Genomic DNA, 25533 nt, shown 5'->3' on the forward strand with positions numbered 1-25533 from the left:
GTCAGTCTTAGCAAATTTGTTCCATGGAGCTTGAAATCTCAGATAACTTGGGATAAGTTATTTATCATTATCTCGTTTACATGAAGCCATAGTGCCTTTCTATTTGCTTGTATTTGTCTACTAGTTAGTACATTAATCTGATGAATCCAGTATTCTTTGCTATTAGACAAAAGTTCTCCTCTGACAAAGTTACAAGGGTGGTTTTATGCTACCCAATTTGGACTTCCTAACTCTCAACTTCATTCTAGGTAACCTAAAACTGAATTAGGTATCCTATATTATCCATCATATTTCTGTCATTTCTACGGGTGGGAAAGGAAAACATCAAAATTGTACAGAGCCATTAAGAGGTACAATTCTCCAATTATTAATACATTCAAGCAACATTCCCAGTCCTGTAAGTCCTCAGTTTTATTTAAAAAATAGATTCCAAACATGGTTTTTGATAAGGTGCAACATCTATACTGTTTTCTACCATAATAATAAAATAAAATAAAATACAACAACAAAACAATATTCATAACTATATTGTCATTCCAACACGGAATCAATGGGTCTTCAGTAATTCTTAAACATTCTTTATCTGCTTCATCAAAGCATAATTAATAGTTGGTGTCACTGTGACAGCCAAAGGATATGGCTAGAGCCATCCATGTCCCTCATTTTAATAATAAACTTTCTGGTACAGGTTGCTTCACTCACACATCAGAAGCTGAATATAACTGAACACAGTTCATGCAAAACAAATGTACAACACTGAATTTGCATCATTCAAAGGCTTTTTCTCTCTTATTTAGTTTGACATTACCAAAGTCCAACCGTTTGAACGTGAGGATTTCACAGGCTGCATAAGCAAAGCACTGTATACTGATATATATCAGTTTCAGATTCATCAGGCTATGTGACTCTATGATTTTGAATTATATCAATTCAAATACTTAAGGCTGAGGTCTATACCTCTTGGAGTCTATTCGGTGACTTCTGAGACACATTTGGGAATATAGATGGAAAATGGTGAATAATTGTGGTGGATTTGTTATGGGGGAATTACCTAAGTTTACATTAGAATTGCTTTTTCTATTTTTTTTCTTTTTTTTCTTTTTGAGAAAACCATGTCATTAATTTCTATTAAGAATGTTCCCCATCCAACCACTAAAGTTATATGAGCAATGAAAACTGTATAGCGGAGGTACAGCCAAATACCATTTCTGGAAGTCTTCTGATGAGCAAAGCCTCTCCTGTTTCAAAGCCTTCTTGCCTTTCTATCCTTAACTCAGCCTTGATAGTACCAAGCAGATGAAGTTAGCTATTGCTATGCTGTTCCTGATGACTTGATTTTAGTCTCTGCTATAAAGAGGAGAAAATTTTTTATAAAGATCTGAACCCCCATTTCCCTGTCTTCTATTTGGGTGGTAGTCCTAGAGTCAAAGCAGTTCTATCTGTTGTTGTTTCTTACAAACCATCACGATGGTTTTATGGATCCTGTTCTTAAACCCTTAAGGCTACTCATATACAACCCAGTAAGATGAGCTGAGAAAACATCACAGGGCTGGCTGTTCGTTTTAGTGGATCAGGCCTCTGAGTATCATGGAGAATTGGCCTGTGCAATGGACTAAGTTTAAACAGACAGAATTGGGTTTTCTATATCTAAATGAGTTTACATTCATGACAAGTTTAATCTTACCTGACACAAAATCTTTCTCTCAGTCTCAAGAAACAATTTTTTCAGCATTGATGTACCATCCCCGTTCTTCTTAGCAAATACTCATGAATGCTCTTCAGAGTTAGCTCTGCTGTGGAATAAAGTCTAATGGGGCATGGAATGAAGTTTGCCTGGCTAACACAGAGATCTTTAAGACCTCCTTTTTCTCCTTGACATATGTGAAGCAAAGAGTTTGATTTCAAATAGCAAATAAATGATCTTATTTCTCTTGTCTCATGAGCAAAAGAGGTATTTAGAAGTGTTCAAGCGAATCATGGAATCATAGAACAACAAGGTTGGAAGGGACCTACAAGATCATCTAGTCCAAAGTGGGGAGAGTCTGCATACTTACTTCCCATATATACATAAAAGGAGATGGAGAAAGTGTTCATCAACATATGTTAATGTTAGGAGCCATAAAAGTGAAAAGTAAAACACAGTCTCAGTTTTAATTTCAGAAAAAAACATTGCCCCCAGAAGTCAGTCTATTTAGATTCTAGTAATTTGGAGCAGAACTTGACATTTGTACAAAATCCCATTTGGGAAATCGCTGATTTTTAGAATGAATTTTAAAACCCTCGTCTGACGATGGAATCCAGTTTTCATGAGATTTGTGGTCGACTTGGTTGCTTTTTTATGAGTTTCATTGATGACTGTTCAATAGAAAAACAAAAGAAACAACAACATTATGTTGCATTTCCTATTTGCAGAAGGGTTACTCAGTCCCACGGTTTATGTTTAACAATATGCCTTTAATAATACATCATGCTGCAGCTGTTCAGTTAACCAAAAAAATACACACTTCGCTATTCATGGGATTTGGTCAGAGCTACATGTATTTATGTCAGTTTGTTGCAAACACTATTGTTAAGTGCTGTACTTAGCAAATTAAAACTATTCCTTTCTTTTTCTTAACCAATTTGGGCCATATTTTGTCTGAATGCAGTAGGACGCCAGCCAGAAGGAAGCAGGGTTGCTGTAGATAAGAACAGGAATTTGTAACTTTGGGCATCTGACTTAGGGTGCACCTGGTCAGTTGTCTCAGTTCAAGGACACAGTGATCATGCCTTCAAGTTAGCCCAATAGTATGGCTTTTGTCTGGTTCTTCTGGCATATTCTTTTCATCTCTGTCCTTGAAAGCCTTTTGGGTGCAATAGACTCGAGCTTTTGTTATCTATATAACTTTGAGCAAAAACAGTAGAGGTTTTAGCTGCCTAAATCAATGGTTTGTTCAGAGACTTGGCCCTCCTGATGGAGAATCTAAATTATCATCCAGTCATTATCTTCAAGCTCACAAACCAAACACTGGGCAGCATGGATTAGGTGTTACTGAGAGTAGAATTTGGTCATCTATTACTGAAATCAGTAATGACTAAAGTGCTAGTGTATTACCACAGGAAGTGTTGACTCCATGTATCTCATACAGGACCAAAGCAAGAAAATGTAATATTTTTACCTGAGTGGCTCCAAGGCCCCTATGTGGGGGTGTTAAATCATGTTTTCTTGCTACAAGCTGATAAATAATTAAAGCCTTTCTATTGTTGACTGCATCCTCAGTCCGTTTGATCCCTTATCCCTTCCACAGCGCAGCGGGGAGGGATTCAGCAGTCCTGTGACTGGCAGATACAGCATAAAGAACAAATATGCTACAGAATAAATGTCCGTGGTTGTTAAATTAACTTAAGCAATCTCTTGGCAGGTGCAGACAAGCATCGGGAAAAGCCAATGAAGGAAGGAAACTACGTGGAGAATCAGGAATCAATGCAGAACTTCAAATTTCTGTGAAAAGCGACAATTTCTCTTTATGCAAGGAATGACAGGTGAAGCCTTATCACCAGCACTGATGAGAGCTGGATACCATTCTCCCTTTTGTGCCTTTTAAAATTCCTTCACGGGCTTTCATGCTTTTTTCTATGGTCACAGCGAACCACATAATACTAAGTATTACAGTATCTGTACGCAAAATTGCATAGAGAAATAGGAAATCACACACATATACAATGGTTGAGGTCGGGAGGGACCTCTAAAGATCACCTATTCCAGTCCTCCTGCTCAAGCACATTGCACAAGATCACAACCGGGTGGGTTTTGAATATCTCCAAAGAAAGGAGACTTCACAGCCTTTCTGGGCAAGCTGTGCCAATGCTCCATCACCCTCACAGTAAGAAGTTTTTCCTCATGCTCCTAAGAAATAAGTCACATTTCAACATTAATAAAGAAAAGCTGATTGACAGAAATATCGAACCGTATACTTATAAACTGTATAGATATATAAACTGTAAAATTCAAAGGACTAAAGCGGGGAGCAGCAGCCACTATATTTGAAAGTGAATTGAAACATGCTCTTGCTCCTTTAATTTCAGTCCTGAATTTACTTAACTTTTACAAAAATAAGTGAAAGTGACAAAATCTTTGACTTTAAAATATGACTTTCTTTTTTCCTCATGAAAATGGTATAAATCAACAGCAAATAAATAGCCATGGCTTTCAGTAATAAAAACAACTGACATTGCTCACACACTCTCTAGTTTGGAACACAAATCTTTGTTAACAGTTTATACAAAAACAGTGTCTGCTAGTCTTCACACCTGCCTCCTGAGTTCCCCTGAATGTTGATGCATCCCTCTGGTGCTCCTGGCTCTTTGTCTCTCAGCACCACATCACTTACACCCACCAATGCACCAATTGAGCTGTTAGGAAACTCATTAAGAAAACAGCTTGATGTCTGCAGCTGCTCAGAGCTTCTAAACTGCCTTCCTCATTAAATAAGTGCCATCCTGCTTCCACACCCTCTGTCAGAGACGCATTAGACCATTCGTCATACACATTACGCTTTCCCTTGAAATAAAAACGAAACACTGAACACCTCTGTGTTAATCTAGAAGGGATTCCTTTGGGATTACTTTCTTATTCCTTTAACAGTCTAGTTAAACATGATAGATTCAGGGTCCTGGTTTGCCATTTGAGCCATATGTCGTAATACATCCTTTTTAGTTATGATACCCAGCAGCCTCCTAGAGGAGAAAAGGAAAGGAAAGGTCAATGATCATCCATATATCATCTATGTTTTCCTATTCAGCTACAGAGACATTTTGTTAGTGCTTCCATATAACACTGTACATACTCTCCATTTTTGCAATGATTATCTTTTATAAAAAACATTCACACTTCATGTATTTTTACTACCTCAACTGTAATTGTTAACTAAAATATTTTGGGTTGTTATCTCCTTTTTTTGGGAACATGATTCAGTGGGAAGCTAAAATTATTGACACTTCGCATGACAAAGTAATGTATTTCCTCGCACTCAGGCTGCAAGCATCAGCAGCACAAAACCAAGGCACCAATGACCTATGTAGGACACACATGGAGTTTAATAGTACATAAATTATGCTAAAGCATGGACTTTATGAAATTCTCACTGTATGACATCATGGTAACTTTCAATTTGATTAATAATTTCTCATTTATGTGATCCTAAATGAATTGTATCAATTAAGAAATATGAGGCCTATTGAGTATCTGGCCACAAGCGTAAAAAATTTCCTAACATTCAATGTTCCAGGGCTTTTACTTTCAATCCTTGAAGGCAATGAGGCACTGAGTTTTGAAACTGTCATCGTTAGAATTATTCCTCATGTAGTCCTAGAAATTGGGATAAAAATTTCCAAATCTGAGTACCTCAAATCAAAACCTAATTAATGGTCCTTATATATTTCTGGTTGAGCACAATGCATATGGCAGATTGGATTGCCATATATTTAAATAACAGAAAATGTTTTTGCAGAAGATTCAATTTTAATCTTCTGCATTTGAAATCCATGGCTCTCTTTTTGCTATCTTGCCATAAAGTTACTTCTTATCACCAAATCATGTGATGAACAGTGCTCCAAGAATAACTGAAACCCCACTGGAACCATGGGATATTATTTCTAGTGCACCCTATACAGCTTTTTACTCTTCTAATTTCATGTTTGCCCACATTTCTTCAGTAGTTTTTCATGGACTTTCATTTCTTCATAAGCGTCTATTCTGGTTGGATGTCTAAGAAAAGACACATCGTTTGCAAATAACACTACTTGCCAGATTGCCTTTAATGAATATGAAACTATAGAGGGAGTCACAACTTACATATGTTGTATTTACCTATCTTTACCCTATCTAAAGGGCAATACAATGAAGGATTTGGGAGAATGGCGTGAACACCTTTTCGTTGGTGTTTTTTCTTCCCTGGAGAGATACCAGATGCACTTTTCCTAGTTTTTTCATCAACAAAATAGAATAAAATCATTCAACTGAGTGCCTCAGAGGTACTCATTAATTAGTTATTGCCTATACTTGGCTTTACATGGGAAAAAAAGAGTGTTTTTGTTAATGCTAAAGAAAATCTCCTGAGATTCTTGAACCATACTCACCCACTGCGAGTGACAAGACACTGTCGGAGTCCAAGTTTCCGGAAGATATCTACCACAGTCTCCATCGGTGTGTGGTCAGTGACAGTGAAAGGGCTCAGGTTAAGAATACGCCGCAGCTTCAGAGGATGGGGACTGTTGGGTGGCAGTTCTGGAGGATCTTCAGTGAAATACACAATGGAGTTGCTCACTACCCCATCTTGACGCTGTCTTGCATTCTCTGTGCAACAGGAAGATAGAGGGAGAGGGTGAGCCAGGCTTGAAAACAGGTTTCATAACAACAACAATGCATTGTATCCCTATTTGGAAAGCGGTGGACTTTTGTCTTAAACATTCTGAGGTACTGGAAGTTGAAGTCATGGAAAAAACTTGAATTTCCTTGAGATATTGTTTCCTTGATACGTCTGAAGCAAATGATATTTTTACAAATGCGTACTTCTTGTTTGAGATAATGCTTTCCTAAATAAAAATGGGGCTCATTACATTCATTAACATCACTAATTCAGACTCAGTCAAATCCAAAAGATTTTATGTAGTTTCCTTCATTGTGAGAATCACAACAGAAACTTCCATTGCATGCCTGAAGGAGAGGCGTTCCAGTCATCTTGGAGCTGTATGTATGTCTGCCAGCAGATCTCTGAGTGGAGCTGAGAAAATCCAAGTGTTTTTAAAAGGCAGCAAAAGACTAATTCACATCCTAAGGACCTAGGAGATGTATGTGCGTTATTCTAGACTGGCACAACTCTGGGATCCAGGGTGAATTATGTAGTTTTACACTTAATTCCTTAAGTAGAGTTTATTTACCTGCATTTTAAAAGGGCAAGAAAAGTAACTCTCCTGTTTAATGGAGAACAGTGTAAGAAGGAAATCAGTCTGATAGATTTTTCTCAACAAGTATTTGAACCTTTTCAAAAAGTCAAAATCTTCAATACATACTTTGATTGAATTATGAACTTAACACTGCATTAGGAATTTACATGATCAGTATAAACCTTCTACTTTAAAGTATGACTTTACAAGAATTCTTAGCACAGTAGTGATTTATTTTCTTGGTAGTGTTTACCTCATTTTTATTCATCATTACAGGTTAGAATATTTGAGATAGATTTCCAAATGATAAGCAACTACTCTCTCCTCAGAACTATCGTGTCTTGTGTTTGGCTCAGAGGGTTACATTTTTTCTTCTTTTCTTCTTATTTTATTTTTTTTTCTCCTTCTCTGTATAAATTCTTGGAAATGGTAGGAATTATTATCTTTGATTAATATAAGTTGCTTCTGTTCTTGAGAGGTACAGCAAATCAGACATACTCAAAGCATATGTATATATTCTTGGAGGTCATTTCCATCAATCAAAGTGCAGAAATCTGCTTCTGTGACTTGTAATGTGTAGACAGTAATGGTTTCCAACATGTTCCAGCTGCATTTTTTTCCTTTTAATGATCTTTGTCTTGTAATATTTCTGGAACTGGAGCAGTTTTGGCTCAAACCTAATATCACTATATTATATGATCCTCAACCTTCTCACCCCACATATTACAAGCCTTATTGCAATTTATAGGAATGATGCTAACTTTGTCTCATCTTGTTTTGATTCATACGTCTAATTTCAAGTGTGAACATGCTGCATAGTTCTTTGATATACGATCTGTGGTAAGAGGTAACATTAATCAAAATTAACTCCCACCCTTTGATAAAAACCCTTGACAGCTAGGTATTTCCTTCCTGAACACGCACCCAAAACAACAGGCACAAGTACTTTAGTTACCACTTTGCCGCTCCCAAGGCAGCAATGACTCTGGACAACAGTGATTAACCAAAGCCATGACTTCACTCCTGAAAGCCAAATATCTCTCTAGAGATACGTGAATGATGTAGTACTTTTGAGCAAATTCAGTGGTATCATAAAAATGGTGGACTTTGTGTGCAGTCTCACAGGATGGAGAATTTAGATTAAAGGTGAAACAGATGAACAGATGATTTTTGCAATCAGTGGGTAAGAAAAACAGATACAGATTAGCAGAAAGGAGCAAAACAAATGATTGACAATGACTTTACAAAGTAATCCATACAGAAGGCTCTTGTCTTAGAGAGTGAATTAATTCTCCCAAATGTGAAATGGCCTCTCACATTCAGGGGTTCACAGTTCACAGCCTACATTAACTGTGTTGCTCTTCCAACTCCACACTGGGGAAAATACATTATACAGGTCACCTGGACTGTGTTCAAAACTCTGCCTTTTGTACAGTGTCTAAGAAGCTGGCCAAATGTACGAAGAGTTTTACAAAGTCAAACACTGTAAAGCAGAAGTCATATAAAATGGACATGTATATTCTCAAAAGGTGACTGACCACCTAAGTTCCCCTGACTTGTCTACCTGCTCAACAAGGACCTACAGAGGAATGCAATCCTCCTGGAGGTGCTTTGGAGCAATTAGAAGTAGTATTGCTGTTCTCTCTACAAGGACCAGACATTTATAAAGATTACTTAGTGATCCACGGTGTAAGAAAGAAATGGTGTGGAAGTAGATTATGAGGCAGAGAGCTGTATGTGAACCAGAATTTTATGCAAGACTCAATAACTATTTATTGCCTTCATCCAAGAGGTCAGTTGTGTGAAGGAATCGGAGTACTTCTCCAGTGTATTCCCTCAGCCAGCACACTACAGATGCACAATTGGTCAAGCAAGAGAAAGCTGAGGCTTCTGACTTGAAAGTGTATCTCTATACAGTGTGACATGTTGTTTTATGGTGGTACCAATGCTAGTTCAAACTGAGGATGCATTCTTCACGGCATAATGTTGGGAAAATAGAAATATAATTGTGAGCCTGACTCTGCTCTTCAGATTCTTCCACTTAACAGAATTGTGAATAACATAGTTAACATCCCGCACTATCAAAATTAAATTTACTGGTATACTGATACTCTCTACTCACTTATTGCAAGAATGAGCTCTCGTCTTTGTGCAAATCCAATAAGTCGCTCTGAGTCTTTTGAGACAACAACTGGGAAGCCATTGTAGTCGGTTTCCTTGATTAATGTCTCAACATCTTCCACAGTCATGCTGTCCTGTGTCAGAACAGAAAGAGGAGCTTCCCCACGCCTTGGTCTCATGACGTCTGTTGCCAGAGTTCGGTGGGTAAATTCATCCTTCACATCTAGAAACGGGTAACCATTCAGATGAATGTGAGCTTCATAGATCCCTTCTTTCCCAAAGGCGTCTGCTACCCACTTGCTTGTCACAGCTGCAGCCATAAGAGGTACGATATACTCCAGGCCTCCAGTTAGCTCAAACATAATCACCACCAGAGAAACCGTCATTCGAGTCACACCACCTGGTAACAAAGAAAGCAGGCACATGTCCTCAGTTCTCCTTAAGCATACCTACTAAGCATCTCATTTATCTTTCTGTGTCTCAAAGTCTAAATGTTACAAAATTATTCATGCTGAATACTTTGCCCTTATACTTTGTTAAGTACTGGGGGGCTTATTTAACTGAAGAAAGAAATTATTCATCTGCTGCAATTTTCATCAAAAAGATTGAGCAAACTTGCTCAAACCAAAGATGTGAACTTGGAAAAGCAAAGAATTAATGCTACAAGACTGAGCTACCAACCTAGAAGGCATACAAAAACTTCAGCTACACTGGATACTTGGGAAACTAACACTGAATCCTGCTGTTCACTATCGAAAACAACTCCAAGAATCAGCAAAGTTCCATGGCTGAGATGGGCAGGATTTCAGCTCTGGGAGCTTTGACAGCTGGCTTTCACTTTGGGTGACCTATACCATTCATTCTGAAAAGAAATTGAAGCATTATCCTCAAGTATGTCACAGTTACAAAATCCTATGTATGACCACTACAAGCTACATTACAGTAGCATAACACAGTTTGAACCGAGACAACTTGGTTTCAGGCCATTTAGGCATGCAGCTCTACAGAGGGTTGTAGTTGTATTTTTCAATTGAGTCTCTTCATTTTATAAGCAAACTTCTTATTCCTTCAGTTTACATTAAAGGATAAAAATAATCATGTATCTGCAGACAAGTGTGTATGTATCACTGAATTATTAGGTAATGTTTCTTTGCCTCTGTTCAAAAGGTAAACGTAATAAATCTGCTATTTTTAGTCCTCACAATACAACATCATTTTAGATGAGTGGTATCAGCAAACAGGTCATTAAACAATGTTTTTATTCTACAACATACACAAAAATTAAGTTTTTGATTATTTAACACGACGATCTGGATATAGCTTTCGTCTCAGGAATGTCTTAATGACTGAGTCTGAGAAGCTGAGAGGAGATACCACTGTAAGGATCATTTAATACTTCCTTTGTTTCTTACAGCCTTTCCCTCAGTAGGACAGAATACTGGCCTTATGAATAAGTTCTGACCACACCACTGTATGTTTCAACATACTGCTAAAAGCACTGCACCTTGATTTGAACTTTCTAAAGAGGAAGTGACTGTTGGCCAGAGGATGAACTGGAATATCACAGAAAAAATTGTGTTATATCTTTTATGAACATTAAGATCATTTATGGATAAGAGAAAGTGCTTTATGCTTGCTGAGAGTAAGATTCATCCTAGCTGGTGTTACACATCTGCATTGCTGCAGCAGTCATCCAGATTGCTTTTATAGCCTCCGGAGAGAATAGTCACCTTGAAAGATAAATTCACCTGATGTCTACTGCCAGATGAGACTGAACTTTGCAGTATCTCATTTTTAATACATGGACTGTGAAGGGTATCAGTGCATCTCAGGTGTCGGTGTCTACATTACAGACAGTAACTTTAGACAAGCAAATCCCGTCTTCAGTTCCTCAGTAAATGATCACACAAACAATCCTATTTCTTTAATGGGACACTCTGAAACTGAAATGTCCCCAGCTCTTCTCTGAGTGTATCTTTCCCACTGTTATTTCATCACCTAATGATTCCATCAATGATGATAACAAAAGGAACTCATGCACATTCAGAAAGGAAAGGCATGATAGGACAAAAATGCACTCAGATGGTATTCTTCAACATTCCTGTTAGATTTATGACTAGAAATTTAATATGTGAGGTATGGTTCAGTGACCTAGCATTACTTGTTAACAGGTCATTCCTGTAAAATCCAACGAATCCTAGCAATTTAATGTAATCAGATGTTGGCCTACAGCCAAAACGAAAACAAAAAGACAACTCAGTTGACCAGAGTTTGACACACAACCATAATAAGACCCCAATTTTTCACTTCTACATAGCTTAAGATTTGGCCAGACCTGAGAAGTTTATTCCTTGGCACTAGAGAGAGAATGCAATCTAAACAAGAAGTAGCTTTACTTCTGCTACAGTGGATTTCATTATATCTAAGGGAAAAGCAAGTAACCAACATAAATTACCACCATCGTTCCTCCTTGGAAATTTGTAACCTAACTTTATTTTTGTTTCTTCATTTGTGCTCTTTTGGTAGATTACAAGTAAACATTGGTGACTGCAAGTCTCTCTTGTCGACTTGTCTACACCTGTAGACAACACTTGCTGCCTTCTCTCTTGTAGACCAGTGAGGAGATCCTTTGAAGAAGCTTCCCATGCTCCAGCCCATCACATCTATTACATTCAGAAACACCAGCATGAAACCTAACACAAATACAATATCCGCTTAAGCAATTTATAGGTTCCCAAATATTGGTGTTACCCATGCACAATGATCAGCATATACTGTACCCAAGCAAGCTGCCGCTCCCACCATAGCATAAAGTCCTGGAGTGACGCAGTCTGCCCCAGGTCTGCACCAGTTCCTGAAGATGATCCAGTCATGATGGTGATAGGCCAGCTGCTCTACTCCAATTCCAACCATCCTGCCAGCCATGGCTCCAACAGCCATACTGGGAATGAAAAGACCTGAAGGAATCTTGAGTAAAACACAGAAGCATGAGAGCACTGACAAAAAATGATCAGTAATGAAATTATACATCAAGCAATTAATGATTAATTTTTGGCAATAAGAAAACCCGTTGTCTTTATTAAAAGATAGATCAGAAGTTCATAGCTTTCTCGGCAGCTCATAGTGACGTTCCTCATGTTTTCCCATAGGTTTCTACAGTGACTTTGCATGGCTGCATGAATATTAATATCTTTATATAATTCAAATGCATTTTAGAAGCCATTCAGAACTCTTCCTGCTGCATCACACTGAATTTGACAGTTAAATGATGGCTTTGAGTCATAGTCTGTTTTTAAAGTCAAGATATTCCTGGTTTTTCCTTTATTGCTTCCTCATCAGGAGCCGCTGATGTCTCTGTCAAGGGCTCAAGAATAAGCTCAACTGAAAATAACATCCTGAGTTCAATCTCTATCACATGAAATATTTTACAGCTTTGTAGCCTTTTGGGCTAAATCAAACCAGATTTTAAATTAAATGTCAAATAGAATAAAAATTTAAGGAAAGGAGGCTGAGTGCTCAGAGGCAGATATTTCTTTATCTCAGGTTGCTATAAATTTTCCTGTTAGATCAATGAATCATTTCCTTCGTGACTGCTAAACAGAAAAGTCACAGATCACTAAAAAAAAAAAAATACAATACTAAAACCAAACCAAACAACAACAACAACAAAAAAGGCAAATACAACAAAAACAACAGGCCACTTTTATTCACCTAAGTGAATTTTTTTTCTTAGGAGTCAAATTGGAGACAAATCTCCTGGAGAAGGGAACTCAAAACGATTGCAAAGGGCCACAAGTATCAAGCTATCTCTCCCCCAATATACTGCTAATTTTCCTGATGAAGTCAAATTGAGCCTTCTAAATTTGCTGGATATGGCCACTTTATCTGTTCTTTTTCAGAATAGTTGAAACTATCAGTTGCTACTAACAATTTTTTAATATATCAAATTAGGAATTACATGCCAAGTAAAGAACCAAACACAGAAGTTTCAGCTAATGACCAAGTATAGCAAAAACTGGCTCCTAGCCCCGGCACAAATCACAGTCTGTTGTGAAGGGCATCTCTTTTCAAGACCTTCCCCTGGATATCTTTCTATCCTATCCCCTTTGGATATCTTTAATATTCAAGCACTCCTAAACTCCCACACAATAAACTCCTTGCTGACTACAACCAATTTGTGCCTTGGGATATATAGACAGATTTGGTACTAAATGAGAAGCGCCACAGTGAGCTCTGCACCAGTCCCCAGTTTACCTTCATGCCGAAAGTGAATATTGTGATGACGATTTTAAACACCAAAGCCAAGGCAAGCTGCCACATGGCAGTGTAGACTCCAGGGCCAGCAGGTCTGTCAGGAATGTCATCCACTGGACGGGTCATGTTTGGGTCATTGATGTAGTCGCAGAGCTGGGAGGACTCCAGAGCACCACAGTCATTGAAGAGCTCTGAGATCAGCTCACTGGTGCTCCTCCGGGTGTATGGGTTGGGGTAGGCGATGATGGCAGTGATAGCTGTTATCACAATAACTTCCAGGACCGGGTATTTCCCAAGCCTGGTGGTTTTTCGCCTCCTACACCAGGCAATGTTGCAGCGGATAAAGAGGGTCCCCCAGAGGCCACCAAAGACACCAAGAAGAATGAAGGGGAAGAGCTCAGCCATGTACCAGGGGGTATGGTACTCCACGTAAAAAAGGACCAGTCGGCTATTTCCAAAAGGATTGATGGACCTCAGTGTGAAGGCAGCCACAAGAGCAGCGAAAAATGACCTCCAGAGGGTTTTCAGGGGAAAGTAATAGCTGACCTAAAAGCAAAGGCAAGCAAACACTTCATTGAGCGTGTCAGAGGTTGTTGGCTTTAGATATTCACCTGAGAACAGTAGGCTGCTGCAGTTTGTTTCTTCTGTGCCTTTGCATCTGACTGTACTGGGGTCACCAGATGTTACAGCAGCCAGAACATGTTCACAAAGGCATTAGAAAGGGCATTTTGAGGTTTGGATGCGGAGCAGCAATCAATGAAAGATCAACAAATCTAAATTCAAAGCTTAAAGAAGGTAAGACAGATGCTTCATAGGTCTGCCCATGCAGCAGTTGCCTTAAAGCCATAGAAAGCTCAGCACAGTGACGCATTTACAGACTGAATCATTTCCCGGGTTTCCAGAAAGCCAGTGAGCTTCTCTTATTTGAATTATGCTAAAATGCCTGTCTAAATCTTATTACTAAAAAGAAGATATATATTTATTGAAATAAATGAATTGACAGCTCTCACCTCTTCCAGGCTAAAAAGTACACCGCCAATTGGAGCCCCAAAGGCAACAGAAACTCCTGCAGCTGCCGCAGCTGAAAGAACCTACAAAGCAAACATTCACGTACAAAGTGTGAGTCTTTGAAACACTGAGAATCCAGAAAGGGAAATAAAGGATGATTTGAGCCAACCTCACCTCTCTTCTCTTTCCTTCATTCTTGCTGTACTTGGAGAAAAGGCTGCTGAAGAAGTTTCCGCAGCAACAGGCCACATGGACTAAGGGCCCTTCTTTCCCAAGGCTGAGGCCTGAAGATACCACCAGAACCAAGGTGACTGTTTTAATCAAAAGTGTCCACTTGCCCAGGTAGCCCCTAATAATGAACCCACTCAAGATGGTTTTTATCTGGAAAGCAGGAAGAACATATTGAAGAGCTGAAGAAACCTTTCCTACTCTGAACTTGCAAATTGAGTTAAAACCACAGCAGAGTTAAAAATCATAGACTGCTTGGGAAAAGACAGCGATGGAGGAGAAGAAACCCAAGGTAGGGCAGCTATCCCACAGTGATATCTGAACAGGGGGGAACTGTTACTGTTACTATGGGTGGTCCCCTGAGTCTGTAAGGAGTCTCACAGAGATCAATAGAAACATGAAACTCTTACATATCATCTTGGCTTACAGGATCAGAGTTAAACTAGACTGAACTTCAACACAGCGGGGGGGTGGAGGTAGGGGAAAGCAAATAAACAATCACAAGCCATTTCCAGGGGGAAATGCAGGGGGATTTAGGTTTGGAAACCAGCCCTGGAAACAGACTACTGTTGAGTGTCACTTTCACATGCGTTTCCCCACACAAAAACAATGACAGTGGGGACTGGAAAGCCATGTCCACTTTTAGCAGCAGGCTGCTTTTAGCACTTCTAGCTGTGGGAACAAGAATGAGGAGTTGTGTTGTCATTGCAAGTCAGATCTTTACTTTATGGTCTATGGTTTAAAAAAAGTAATTAAGACTGAGTATATTTAAGTAACATATTTCTACTGTGAAAAGTTCTGACTGTTACCATGAACACAGGTTAGACAAAGGAATGAAGACATGTGAGGTTTGGTTCTATTCTAACTCATAAGTACAGTTCTGGAAGAAGAAATGGCAGCAAATGATCTTTTCTTTGGTTTGTTTTTTAGATATTCATCTGTAAAGAGAAACTCACCTCTGGGATTCCGGAGCCACAAGCATAGGGAGCAAACACTCTGACCAGGGAGACTGCCAGGAAAGCAAAACATAGAGCCCATAGAATGTACAGAAAGTAGTTTAGAATGTAAGCACTCGCACCCTAGGAAAATAACAGTAACAAATATTGTTAGACAAATACAGTACACTAAGTCTTATGTTTCTTCTATAGATAAGGATGGTATGAAGCCTGGTCTTTTCATTGACATGCTAGCTGCTGCTTTGCATCAGGAAGGACAAATGACCTCATATACTCCAAAAAAAATCTACTATCCACATGAAGAAGCAGCATACTAATACATATATCTAACCCAATCCATTCAGTCACTTTGTGAGGGACATAAAGGATATTCAAAGAGCAGCTCTCCATACAAATAAATGCTTATCCTTCCAAACTGTATCCCTGCATATATTAGTAGCCAGTTCAGCTCATGGAGTGGAAGGGTGAAAGCATAAATCATTTCTTTCTATATGATACCATCTATGTGTTGAAAATCATTTAAAAGCACAACATTTTACCAGACACCACTCTCACACATCACGTATTCCTGATATTTTAAAAGTATTCCAGTCATTAATTAAAGCCATCTGCAAACTAAACCTATTTACTTTACTGACGGAATGGAAACAGTAGTGACCATGAGCTGTGGCTGACTTTTCAGGACCAGAGTGAAAGCACAGTCAGCAGTGACCTTCAAATTTTCTACCATTCTCAATAGCCAAGTCAAAATTGTTGTTCAAGGCTGTCTTAAACTACTCCTCCCTCTTAACAAGCAAAATTTTTAGATAGATTTCAAAAACAACACCTACACGGACAACAGAGAACTTAACTGAAGAAACTGGACTGATGCAAGGAGCTTTATTTTTCAAGCAATCTCCAGCAACACAACACTACAGAATAAAAACCAAGATGAAATTCAGTGCTTGAACTGGTATGAATTCTTCACCTCCCAGTGAACTCTTCCTGCCGGATGCAAGCCCAGCTGCTGAAGAACATCAAGGCGCTTTTCTTTGCTCTTGCAGGATAGCAGCGTGGATATCAACATTGCAGTTAATCAAGTAGAAAAATAGGCTCTAATGAGTTGTATCATGTCTTCTGTTAATCAAATTGGCCAGACCCAGTTTCCAGTCATTAAAACAACAACAACAAAAAACCCCTGGCACAGTGAAGTGTCTCTGTTTACAGATCTGAAAGAAATCAACCCTTAACAACATGAATCCTTGTTAAGCTTCATTTTCCTGACCTCTATCCAATTGAAAAAAACAGTGAGGAAACCATTGCCCTTACCTTGTGGATATATTTGAAAGAAGGACAGTTTGTTAAGTTCCTTTTATGCTTGCCGACATTAGCAGTTGGCTCTGCTAATAAAAACAGTACAGTATCATACTGCAGTGCCCTGAGAACATAGCAGTCATGGATCTGACGCTTACAGTGATTGACATCTGTCTATAGTAATCATGGATGTATGTTGGTGCAGCTGAAGACAGCCTTGTTTCTTCATGAGTGTTTTCACCTAGTGCTTTCAATTACGAACAGCTATGGCAATATTTACTCTTCCTCCAAAGAAAACTCTGGATATGTTGTCCCAGGACAAGATACCGTGAACCTGGGTTAGCTCCAAAGGCCAATGCCATCACAAAAATGTGGCCCTACAACACTGACATTAAGCTGCAGATGTGATTCTAAATTCACTTCAGTCTAACTAACTAAATTTCTTCTTTCTTCCGCTTCTTTCACATCTGAGAAACCAGCTGAAAACTATGTCAGCTCATTACTGCAGTCACTCATATACCTACTGCATTGTGGCAAGACCTCACAGGAGTCCATGTGGCCAGTTCAGCCTTATCCCTCGGGACAACTCTCATTGTTACATTTTCCAGATCTCTGTTTTTCTACAGATCCAATTGCAGAAGTTCCTAATAACTAAAAATAATACATCCTTTGGGAAGTGAAGTAGTAGTAACTCAGTATAGCAAACTGGTCATTTCCCATTCACTGTATGCATTGAACCAGAAAACATCTATACTGGAATCAGAGACTGAAAAAGCTCATAAGTGGAGATGATCTTGCTAACACTTTTTCCAGCACTGGCTCTGAGGACTCACCCTGGCAGCAATAGTGATGAAGCAGGCAGTGGAACAGAGCAAAACTTTACATTTTAGTTTACAAGTACTTAGCAACATTTCAGGTCTGGTTTCAGTCCAGATTAGGAACAAACTGAACATAATTGAAAACAATTATCACAAACTTAAGGTTTTGAAATAAGACACATCCCTCAGGATGCCATCCATTGCTGGCTAATACTTGTTTTCAAAGAGGCAAAGAGCTCTATTCTGATTCAGCTTCAGATGTCATAGCTTCCTCCTGTGGACTTTATAGCAATATGCATCCTTAAGGTTCAATACTAACAGATTTAAGACTGCGAAGTTGTGAAGGGGTTCAAGATACAAAGAGGCTTCCTTGGCTTGCAGCCTTCGTGACAGGAGATTCAGCAGCCTGGGCATAGTCCTGGGTAACCTGCTGTAGACCAAATTATCTCCAATCTCAGACAACCTGTGGTTGTGTAACAAGCCATGTCCAGATCCAATATCATGAGCCATGGAGGACATGAAGTCCTTCCCTCTAACTTGGTTATACATGAAGTGTTAAAATATAGGGCCCTCAGCTCCAGTGTAGTTGAAGTAAGGGCCAACCTGGATCAGCGGGAGCTCTGGGGCATCAGATGTCGGGTAGAGACCTGGCTGAATTGGGTGTAATCTTGTGTAATGTTAAACATCCATAGCTCCAGTGAATTTGAGTTTTTGAAGTTCTTTTGTATCACAACATTCTTTACGAGCTCTGTGGAAGCAATTCATAACCAGAGAGATGAAAAATACTGCTGGTCTACAAAACAGTGACCAGGGGAAATCAGTCTGGGATGTTTCTGATGCACTATTACGTTTTCCATTACAATTCATATCAAGACTTCTTTAGGCTCATTTAATAGGACTAGAATTAAATCATTTTTCAAGAGATGCTATAAGAAATGTCACAATTATCAGTGAGAACACATGTACAGGGTTTATCAGTCATAAATCAGGAAAACCACAAGGAAGAAGTGGTCTAAATCTTAGTCCTCTAAATGTCAAATGTAGTTGGCCATGATGAGAAAGAGTCACAGGCACACATGAAAAAGATAGACTTGTCTGATAAAGTACTTCTGGGGAAATTGCCCTGAGAACTTTTTGTCTCAAATGTAATCCAAATGAGTCCTCCTGTGCACCGCTATTCTACAGAGCAGCTACCCAAATGTAGAATGCAAAGTCAAGCAACACAGCCACATTCAGCAAGAGTCCTCTAAAAATACAGGGATCAGGTAGAACTTGCCCACATCATAAACCTTTTGCAATAGACCATAATTTTTACTTGCCAAATCCACATTTCTGTTGGGATATTACTGATCTTTGACATGGATTGGTATATAATAACAGACACCTCTTATTAACATTGCAGCATCCACTGGATCATGGCAGCCAGAAAGCTATGGATCTTAGAGCCTCCTGTGCTGTGAGAATAAAACTAAAACTAAGAAAGAACCCTTTTTTTTCCCACAGTGACATGATACTAGGAGGTCATAAGCCCAGTCTGGATATAAATGAGCTAATTTTTACATTGTCCACCTAGACGATACCTTTCTTATAAGCCACAGTGTACAACAGCCTTCATGGCTAAGCTTGCGCTGCAGGTGAAAGCAATAAATTTTCTCAAGGAAATGCTCTGTTTAAATATTCCCGGTTCTCAGAGTAACAGCATGTCAAACACATGCACGGGATTTCTAAATCCCATAACAATTGTAACATTCTACCCCTTTTTTGATTTGCCACATTTTTTTGTTCACTTAAATTACAACCCTGTCCCAAGTCCTGCAACTTTATACCGCGGTAATATTTCTTCACCATCAAAAAAGTACACCCATCCGAACCATCTGTTTGTGAAGAACTGTGCAAGCCTGGAGAACCTGTGGCAAAGGGAATTGGCATTGTGGACTGGAAGCTGTACAGAGAGATTTCTGCCTGTATTGGGAATGTTCAGGAACAGTAAGCAACCCGCTACCTTCACTACAGTTAATTGGAAGTACGGAACATTGGGTTGTACATATTCACAGACACTCTCATCCAGTATTCATCAGTATCCATCACCTATTTTCAATTGCCTGGCTGCAGAAGGTTTATGCCACAGAAGTACGTATTTTCTTTCCTTTATTATTGCCCAGACTGCATCGCCATGTATTTAAAAACAATCCAAAATGTTCTACATGGGCCTATAATATCACATAAGCCCTTTCTTTCCAGGACACATCCGTCCCACCTACCCAATGTCATATTGAACTTTACCTCCAAGTCACCTGTAAAAATGGGGGATATTTTTCAGTACAATAATTCTGCCCTAAAATCCGAGTGTTGAAGGAATTGATATTATTCAATACATTGAATAGCTGAGGTGAAAACAAAATACCATGAAAATACCACCTTCTGCAAGGGGTTGAGGAGGAATATCATAGATGTGTTAGAATGCAAAACTTCCACACATTCTGCTTTGAAACATGATTACCTGTATCGGAAATAACTACAATTTAAAACGAGAAACAAGGAGAGAGATTTTCCAGTTTCCATCACACACGGCATTATAACAACGGGACCTATCCTAAATTGTGCAGGCACTGCTTGTGGTAATGCCTTTCAAAATAAACAGCAACAACAACAAAAACCAACAGCATCAATCAACCAAACCCAAAAACACATCACTTTCCATTCATAAAGTTTTCTCTTTCTGGAGTGAGCATCAGCAAGTATAAAAAAGAGGCATTCCCTGGCCTTCCTTCACCCCACCCCCATCAGGTCCCCCATACCTCTGACTGGTTTACAAGAAGTTCAGACCATTTCTGCCACTGGGGACATTTGTCTCTGTCATCGAAGGTCGTTTCATTAGACGTCCAGCAGCACTGCTCGTGGCTGTACCAGAACGCAGACAGGCAGACACCTTCCTTCAGGTCTGTCATCCAATCCACAGCTAAATCTATCACTCCGGCTAACGTGCCTGGAGAAGGAAATGCATAAAGAGGAGACATGGCATTGAAAAATACCAAGCCATGAGGTAAATACATCTGTTTATACTAAAAGCAAAAATACATCCTGCGGGGAAGAAGCTGCAATATACCCTAGAATCTTAGAGTTGCTCAGGTTGGAGCTCATGGATATAACAAAGAAGTGGAAGAAACAGTGAGAAAACTGCAAATAAATGGCCATACCAACACGTTTGGCTATTTTCGTGCTGGCTAATTGACAAAGAGGGAGGGCCTGGGTAACACTGGGCTTATTCCTGCAGCCTGTACCAGGCAGGCAGACCATCTGATACAAGTCAGCAGGGCTGTGTGTAAGGGCTAGGCCACAGGGCCCAAGCCACACTGTGCATTTCAGGGGTGGAAAGAAGGAGGACTCTGCTGCTTTCCTTTAGGCTTTCTGGTCCCAAGACAGAAACCTTTTAAAAGGATGGTTTTGGTGCAAAAGCAATATGGATGCCAAATTCTGATCTACAAACTTAATAGAATCAGACTCTTGATGTGTACATTCATTGCCAATCTGAATACATAGATTAAAATTACTCTTCATACTTTCTTTGCACACATAAACCCCATCTAAGCTTTTCCCCAGTAACTACGCAGAGCTACAGCGACATCCAGTGGCCAGAAGACGCATAAATTTCACGCGGCGTGACCCCAAGGGGAACATTGTTTTTACAGTGTGTTTTGTCCTTGAATTTCAGTGAGATTAAAACATTTTGGAAAATGTAATGGATGGTTTTGATAGTTTCAAAACTTTTATTTTTCTGGTTCCTACTAAGTAACTGATCAACCGAAGGGAGGAGGTGTGGGGGATTGCTCTCTTTTTCCCTAGAGGTCACTTAATTTCACCCATAAATAAAGTTTCTGCTTTTTATTTCTGTGAAACAACAATAAATAATAATAATATCAAATAATTCAGTCATGTACAACCTGATTTTTTTATTTTTTTTTTCAGAGAACAAAAAATGTTCCACACATCCACAGGGCTTTACACATGAGCATATACTCTTAATGCCTTAGGAAGAATACCTGTCAACACACAAACTGTGTGTAGAATTTTTGATGGAATGGAAGAGTATGAAGAACTATACACAGAATCATAGAATCACTGAGGTTGGAAAAGACCTCTAAGATCATTTAGTCCAACTATCAACCCTTCACACCATGCCCACTGCCCACGCCCCTCAGTGCCACATCTACACGTTTCTTCAACCCCTCCAAGGACAGTGACTCCACCACCTCCCTGGGCAGCCTGTGCCACTGCATCACCACTCTTTATGAGAAGAATTTGTCCTAATATCCAACCTGGACCTCTCCTGGCGCATCTTAAGGCCTTTACTTCTCATCAGATACCAGACAAGACCACAATAAAACAGTTATAAATCTTTGCAACTTCAAGTGAAATTAATGGAAGTTGAAGACTGCTCAGCATCTCAAAAAGTCAATCCTTTAACTATTAAGCTAGACGTCTTAACATTGCTGTCTAGACATGTCACTGCAAAACTGCAATATAGCACATGTTTATTTTCATATTTTTCCACCAAAGGAACTGAATTTAGTCCCCTGGTCTACACATCCTCCATCTGGAATGAAAAATGTAAACTAACTTTAAAATCCTGGGCCTGAATAGCTTTTCCAAGTGCCTTTGGAAATACAAGGAGGCTCTTGTCATTCCCTTTCCCAAAAGTCCCACCTTGCTGGCCTCTGTCCCCCCTAAGGCTGTGGCAGGGGCACAGTCCCCTCATGCCCTGGTTACTACTGCTGCTGCTTTCCCCCTCCTCACCATCCCCCATCCTTGCCCCTGGCAATGCCCGGATTCAGCTGCCCAAGAGCTGCCCCACAGCTGTGCAGCTGAGCCAAGGTTCCATCTTTGACAGGCACAGAGCACATGTATCATTCCAAGAGCAGACAAAGTCTACAGCCCAGATCATGAGCACACAGATAATTTTTGTTCTCTTGCTGATTCACAAGTCCTTGCCCAATTAAAAAACAGAGTAATCTCTATTCTTTGTGGTAAAATGTGCTGTTCTGCACCTGCGTCATCACAAAGTTTGCTAAAGTTAATGCACCTCAGATCTAGCTTACCCTCGACCTTCAGTATGTAGGATAGATGTACAAGCATCAGAGCTTTACTGTGGAGGTATTCAGTTCTGCATGTGGGTCTCCCCTGAGCCTCTTCTTCTCCAGGCTGAACATTCCCAATTCCTTCAGCCTCTCCTCATATGGCCTGTGCTCCAGACCCCTCACCAGCTTTGTTGCCCTTCTTTGAACATGTTCCAGGGCCTCGATGTCTTTCTTGCAGTGACGGGCTATGATAAATGTGTTAACTTGACAGATAGCAAAACTGAGATTCACACTGCTTGGAAATTGTGAAGCTTTGCATGGTGGTTCTACCAAGCACTGTCAAACAAGAGCACCCTGACATCACTGGAAAAGTATAAAAAAAATGACAGCTGTTTCAACTTTGTAATAGAAGTAGAGCTTTCCAAGTTGGAAGATGTGCTAAAGCATGCAGAAGACAGGAGCAATGTGAGCAATTAATGAATTTGCCATCTGAGTTCAAACAGGCTGTTAAATATGTAATGTCTGTCTGGCTTGAGAGCAAATGCAGAACTGAGTTTGAAACTGTATTTTCCCTTCGTGCATATATAATAAGATATCCAAGTGGACATAATGATTTACAAAGCTCCCACTTGACTGTACACGCCGAACATTTTCCTTCGCGACATGACAACATCTACTTGGAGAGTGCAGCTAAGTGAAGACAAGGGAAAAAAAAAAAAGATCTACAATAAAACTGGCTGTGTGAACTGAAGACTCAGAAGGCGAAAGCAGTCAATTGAGTGTAAAGTACTTAAAAACATATTTTCAAGGAAACTCCCTCTACAGATTAATAGTTTTTTTTCTAAGTCAGCACTCAACGGGACTGCTTTTATTAAGTATTATAACTGCATAGATACATAACTGCTTTTTTAGATTGAAAAATCAGCAAATACAGAACAAAGTAAAGAGAGAAACAAATGGTACTGCAGAAAATTTGAGTGAGGTGGTTCCAGGAAAAAGTAATGTAGCACACACATACCTGCCAGTAGTCCTATGAGAAGCATTACAACCCATCCTGACCAGGCATCCAGCAAACTCTTGATGAATTCCCATATGGATTCCTTACTTTTGCTTGTAATCTGAAACGATATGTACATAGAGTTGTGTTTTTGATCCAGGCTAACACAATTTTAGTGCATCAGGCTAAATGAATCTACTCAAAAGTAGGCTAAAAAATTCTTCTACTCTCTGCTTCCTCCAGTCCCAACCACATTGTAGAGGCGCTCTGCTATAGCCATTACCTTCCTATGGCGGTCAGTGTCACGTGATTTCTCCCGCAGCCAGTCAATAGTGTGGAAATCTTCATAAGTCCCGACATCAGGAAAAGGCTCATCCAGAAAATCCATCAGGTTGCCAGAACCGTTCATTTCTCCTGCATTAACCATATTAGGGTCTGTATATAGAAGGGAAAACAAGTTTTTCAGTAAATTCATGCAGTTTTGCCAGACATGTTGGAATCAAGTCTTCCAAAACCCCTCCACAAACCACAAACTCTAGAAAACATGGCTCAGCAGTTCTAGTGGGCACTTACTGAAGTCTATGCATTACCATTAGGAAAAGTACACTGCTGAAGGCCACTTCAAGAGCTTGGCAAGCTCTTAAAAGCCAACACAAAAAAAGCAGAGTGCCCAAGTGTAGAAATACAGCTTTTATTATTTTTTTTTTTTTTTTTGGCCAATAGTTCCCCAAAACCCAGGATGGTTCTGGGCTTCTTCTGCAAAGTTAAATGCTGATCACATGTTGGAAGGTGCCCTACCTGTGGTGAGGCTACTGAGAAGACAAAGTTACTAACTCAGAAGACAAATGATAATACACTAAAATTTACCATTTATCATTCATCTGGGTTTTCAGACTATGGAAATGAAAGCAGAGAACCATCCATGCCCGTTGTCCTGAAGCCTCAGAAACTATACCTACTTCATGAGGTACAACAAGACCAAGTGTCAAGGTTACGCCTTGAGTACTGTGTTGGGTTTTGGGCCCCTCACTACAGGAAAGACATTGACGCCCTGGAGTATGTCCAGAGGAGGGCAACAAAGCTGTGAAGGACCTGTGACACAAAGACTTAGGAGAAGCAGAGGAGAGAACTGGGATTGATTGTTCAGTCTGGAGAAGAGGAGGCTCAGCAGAGATCTTATCACTCTACAATGACCTGAAAGTAGGTTATAGCAAGGTGGGGATTGGCCTCTTCTCCCAGGTAATAAGTAATCTCCAGTTACTAATACAACAGGTTACAGAAAAGGCTGACATCATTCCCAACATAAGGAACCTTTAGTAGCAAGAGAGTCTTTTAAGTAAGTATTTTAGGCATACAGGATTCAAGCAACTTAATTTCATCCATCCGAAAGTTTGGTATCTAGACCATAAGAACTACCTAGGCTGCCTCTGGAGACAGAGAAGCTGGTTTAGAAAGCTGGAATGAAGAGAAAAATCAGACAGTGCTATGATTTTGTAGCACACAGGTCATTTCCTTCAACCTACTCTTCCCATACAAGTAGTACCTGTAAGGAACATGCAGTCCAGACGGCTTGCTTGAGCCTAGGCAATACTGCTGATTTATAAAAAATGTCTGGAAACTACTGTGTTGAAAGAGTTGGCAAGTTCTCCTTAATGCTACAAGAAAGTTACCCAATATGCTAGTTATATCCCATAAAAAATAGCTTCTTAAGTATGCTGTCAATGCCCGGCACATGACAGTTTTGTGATGGATAATAGCAGGCCAGACCACAAGTATGTGGGTAATTACAATCTTAGCCTGAATCTATCCCAGACATACGTGTTGTACGGCATGCCCCGGGACACAAGGAAGTGCTAGAG

General features: G+C 39.6%; 1 protein-coding gene across 3 annotated transcripts in view; it reads right to left on the minus strand.

Annotated features, from left to right (window-relative positions):
- Window positions 1-386: 386 nt before the first annotated feature.
- The window catches only part of CLCN4 (chloride voltage-gated channel 4), a 32934-nt gene continuing 7787 nt past the window's right edge, over window positions 387-25533 (minus strand). For all 3 annotated transcript variants that reach the window (XM_015886939.2, XM_015886947.2, XM_015886956.2), the window contains 11 exons: window positions 23958-24109; window positions 23696-23795; window positions 20401-20588; window positions 15492-15614; window positions 14482-14688; window positions 14310-14390; window positions 13300-13845; window positions 11826-12012; window positions 9047-9445; window positions 6118-6334; window positions 387-4716 (listed from right to left, as the gene is read on the minus strand). In XM_015886939.2, coding sequence (XP_015742425.1) covers window positions 4626-4716; window positions 6118-6334; window positions 9047-9445; window positions 11826-12012; window positions 13300-13845; window positions 14310-14390; window positions 14482-14688; window positions 15492-15614; window positions 20401-20588; window positions 23696-23795; window positions 23958-24109 — 2291 coding nt within the window. In that variant the 3' untranslated portion in view covers window positions 387-4625. The remainder of the gene's footprint in view (window positions 4717-6117; window positions 6335-9046; window positions 9446-11825; window positions 12013-13299; window positions 13846-14309; window positions 14391-14481; window positions 14689-15491; window positions 15615-20400; window positions 20589-23695; window positions 23796-23957; window positions 24110-25533) is intronic.

The sequence above is a fragment of the Coturnix japonica genome, chromosome 1 (assembly GCF_001577835.2).
Source record: "Coturnix japonica isolate 7356 chromosome 1, Coturnix japonica 2.1, whole genome shotgun sequence".
NCBI classification, from domain to species: Eukaryota; Metazoa; Chordata; class Aves; order Galliformes; family Phasianidae; genus Coturnix; species Coturnix japonica.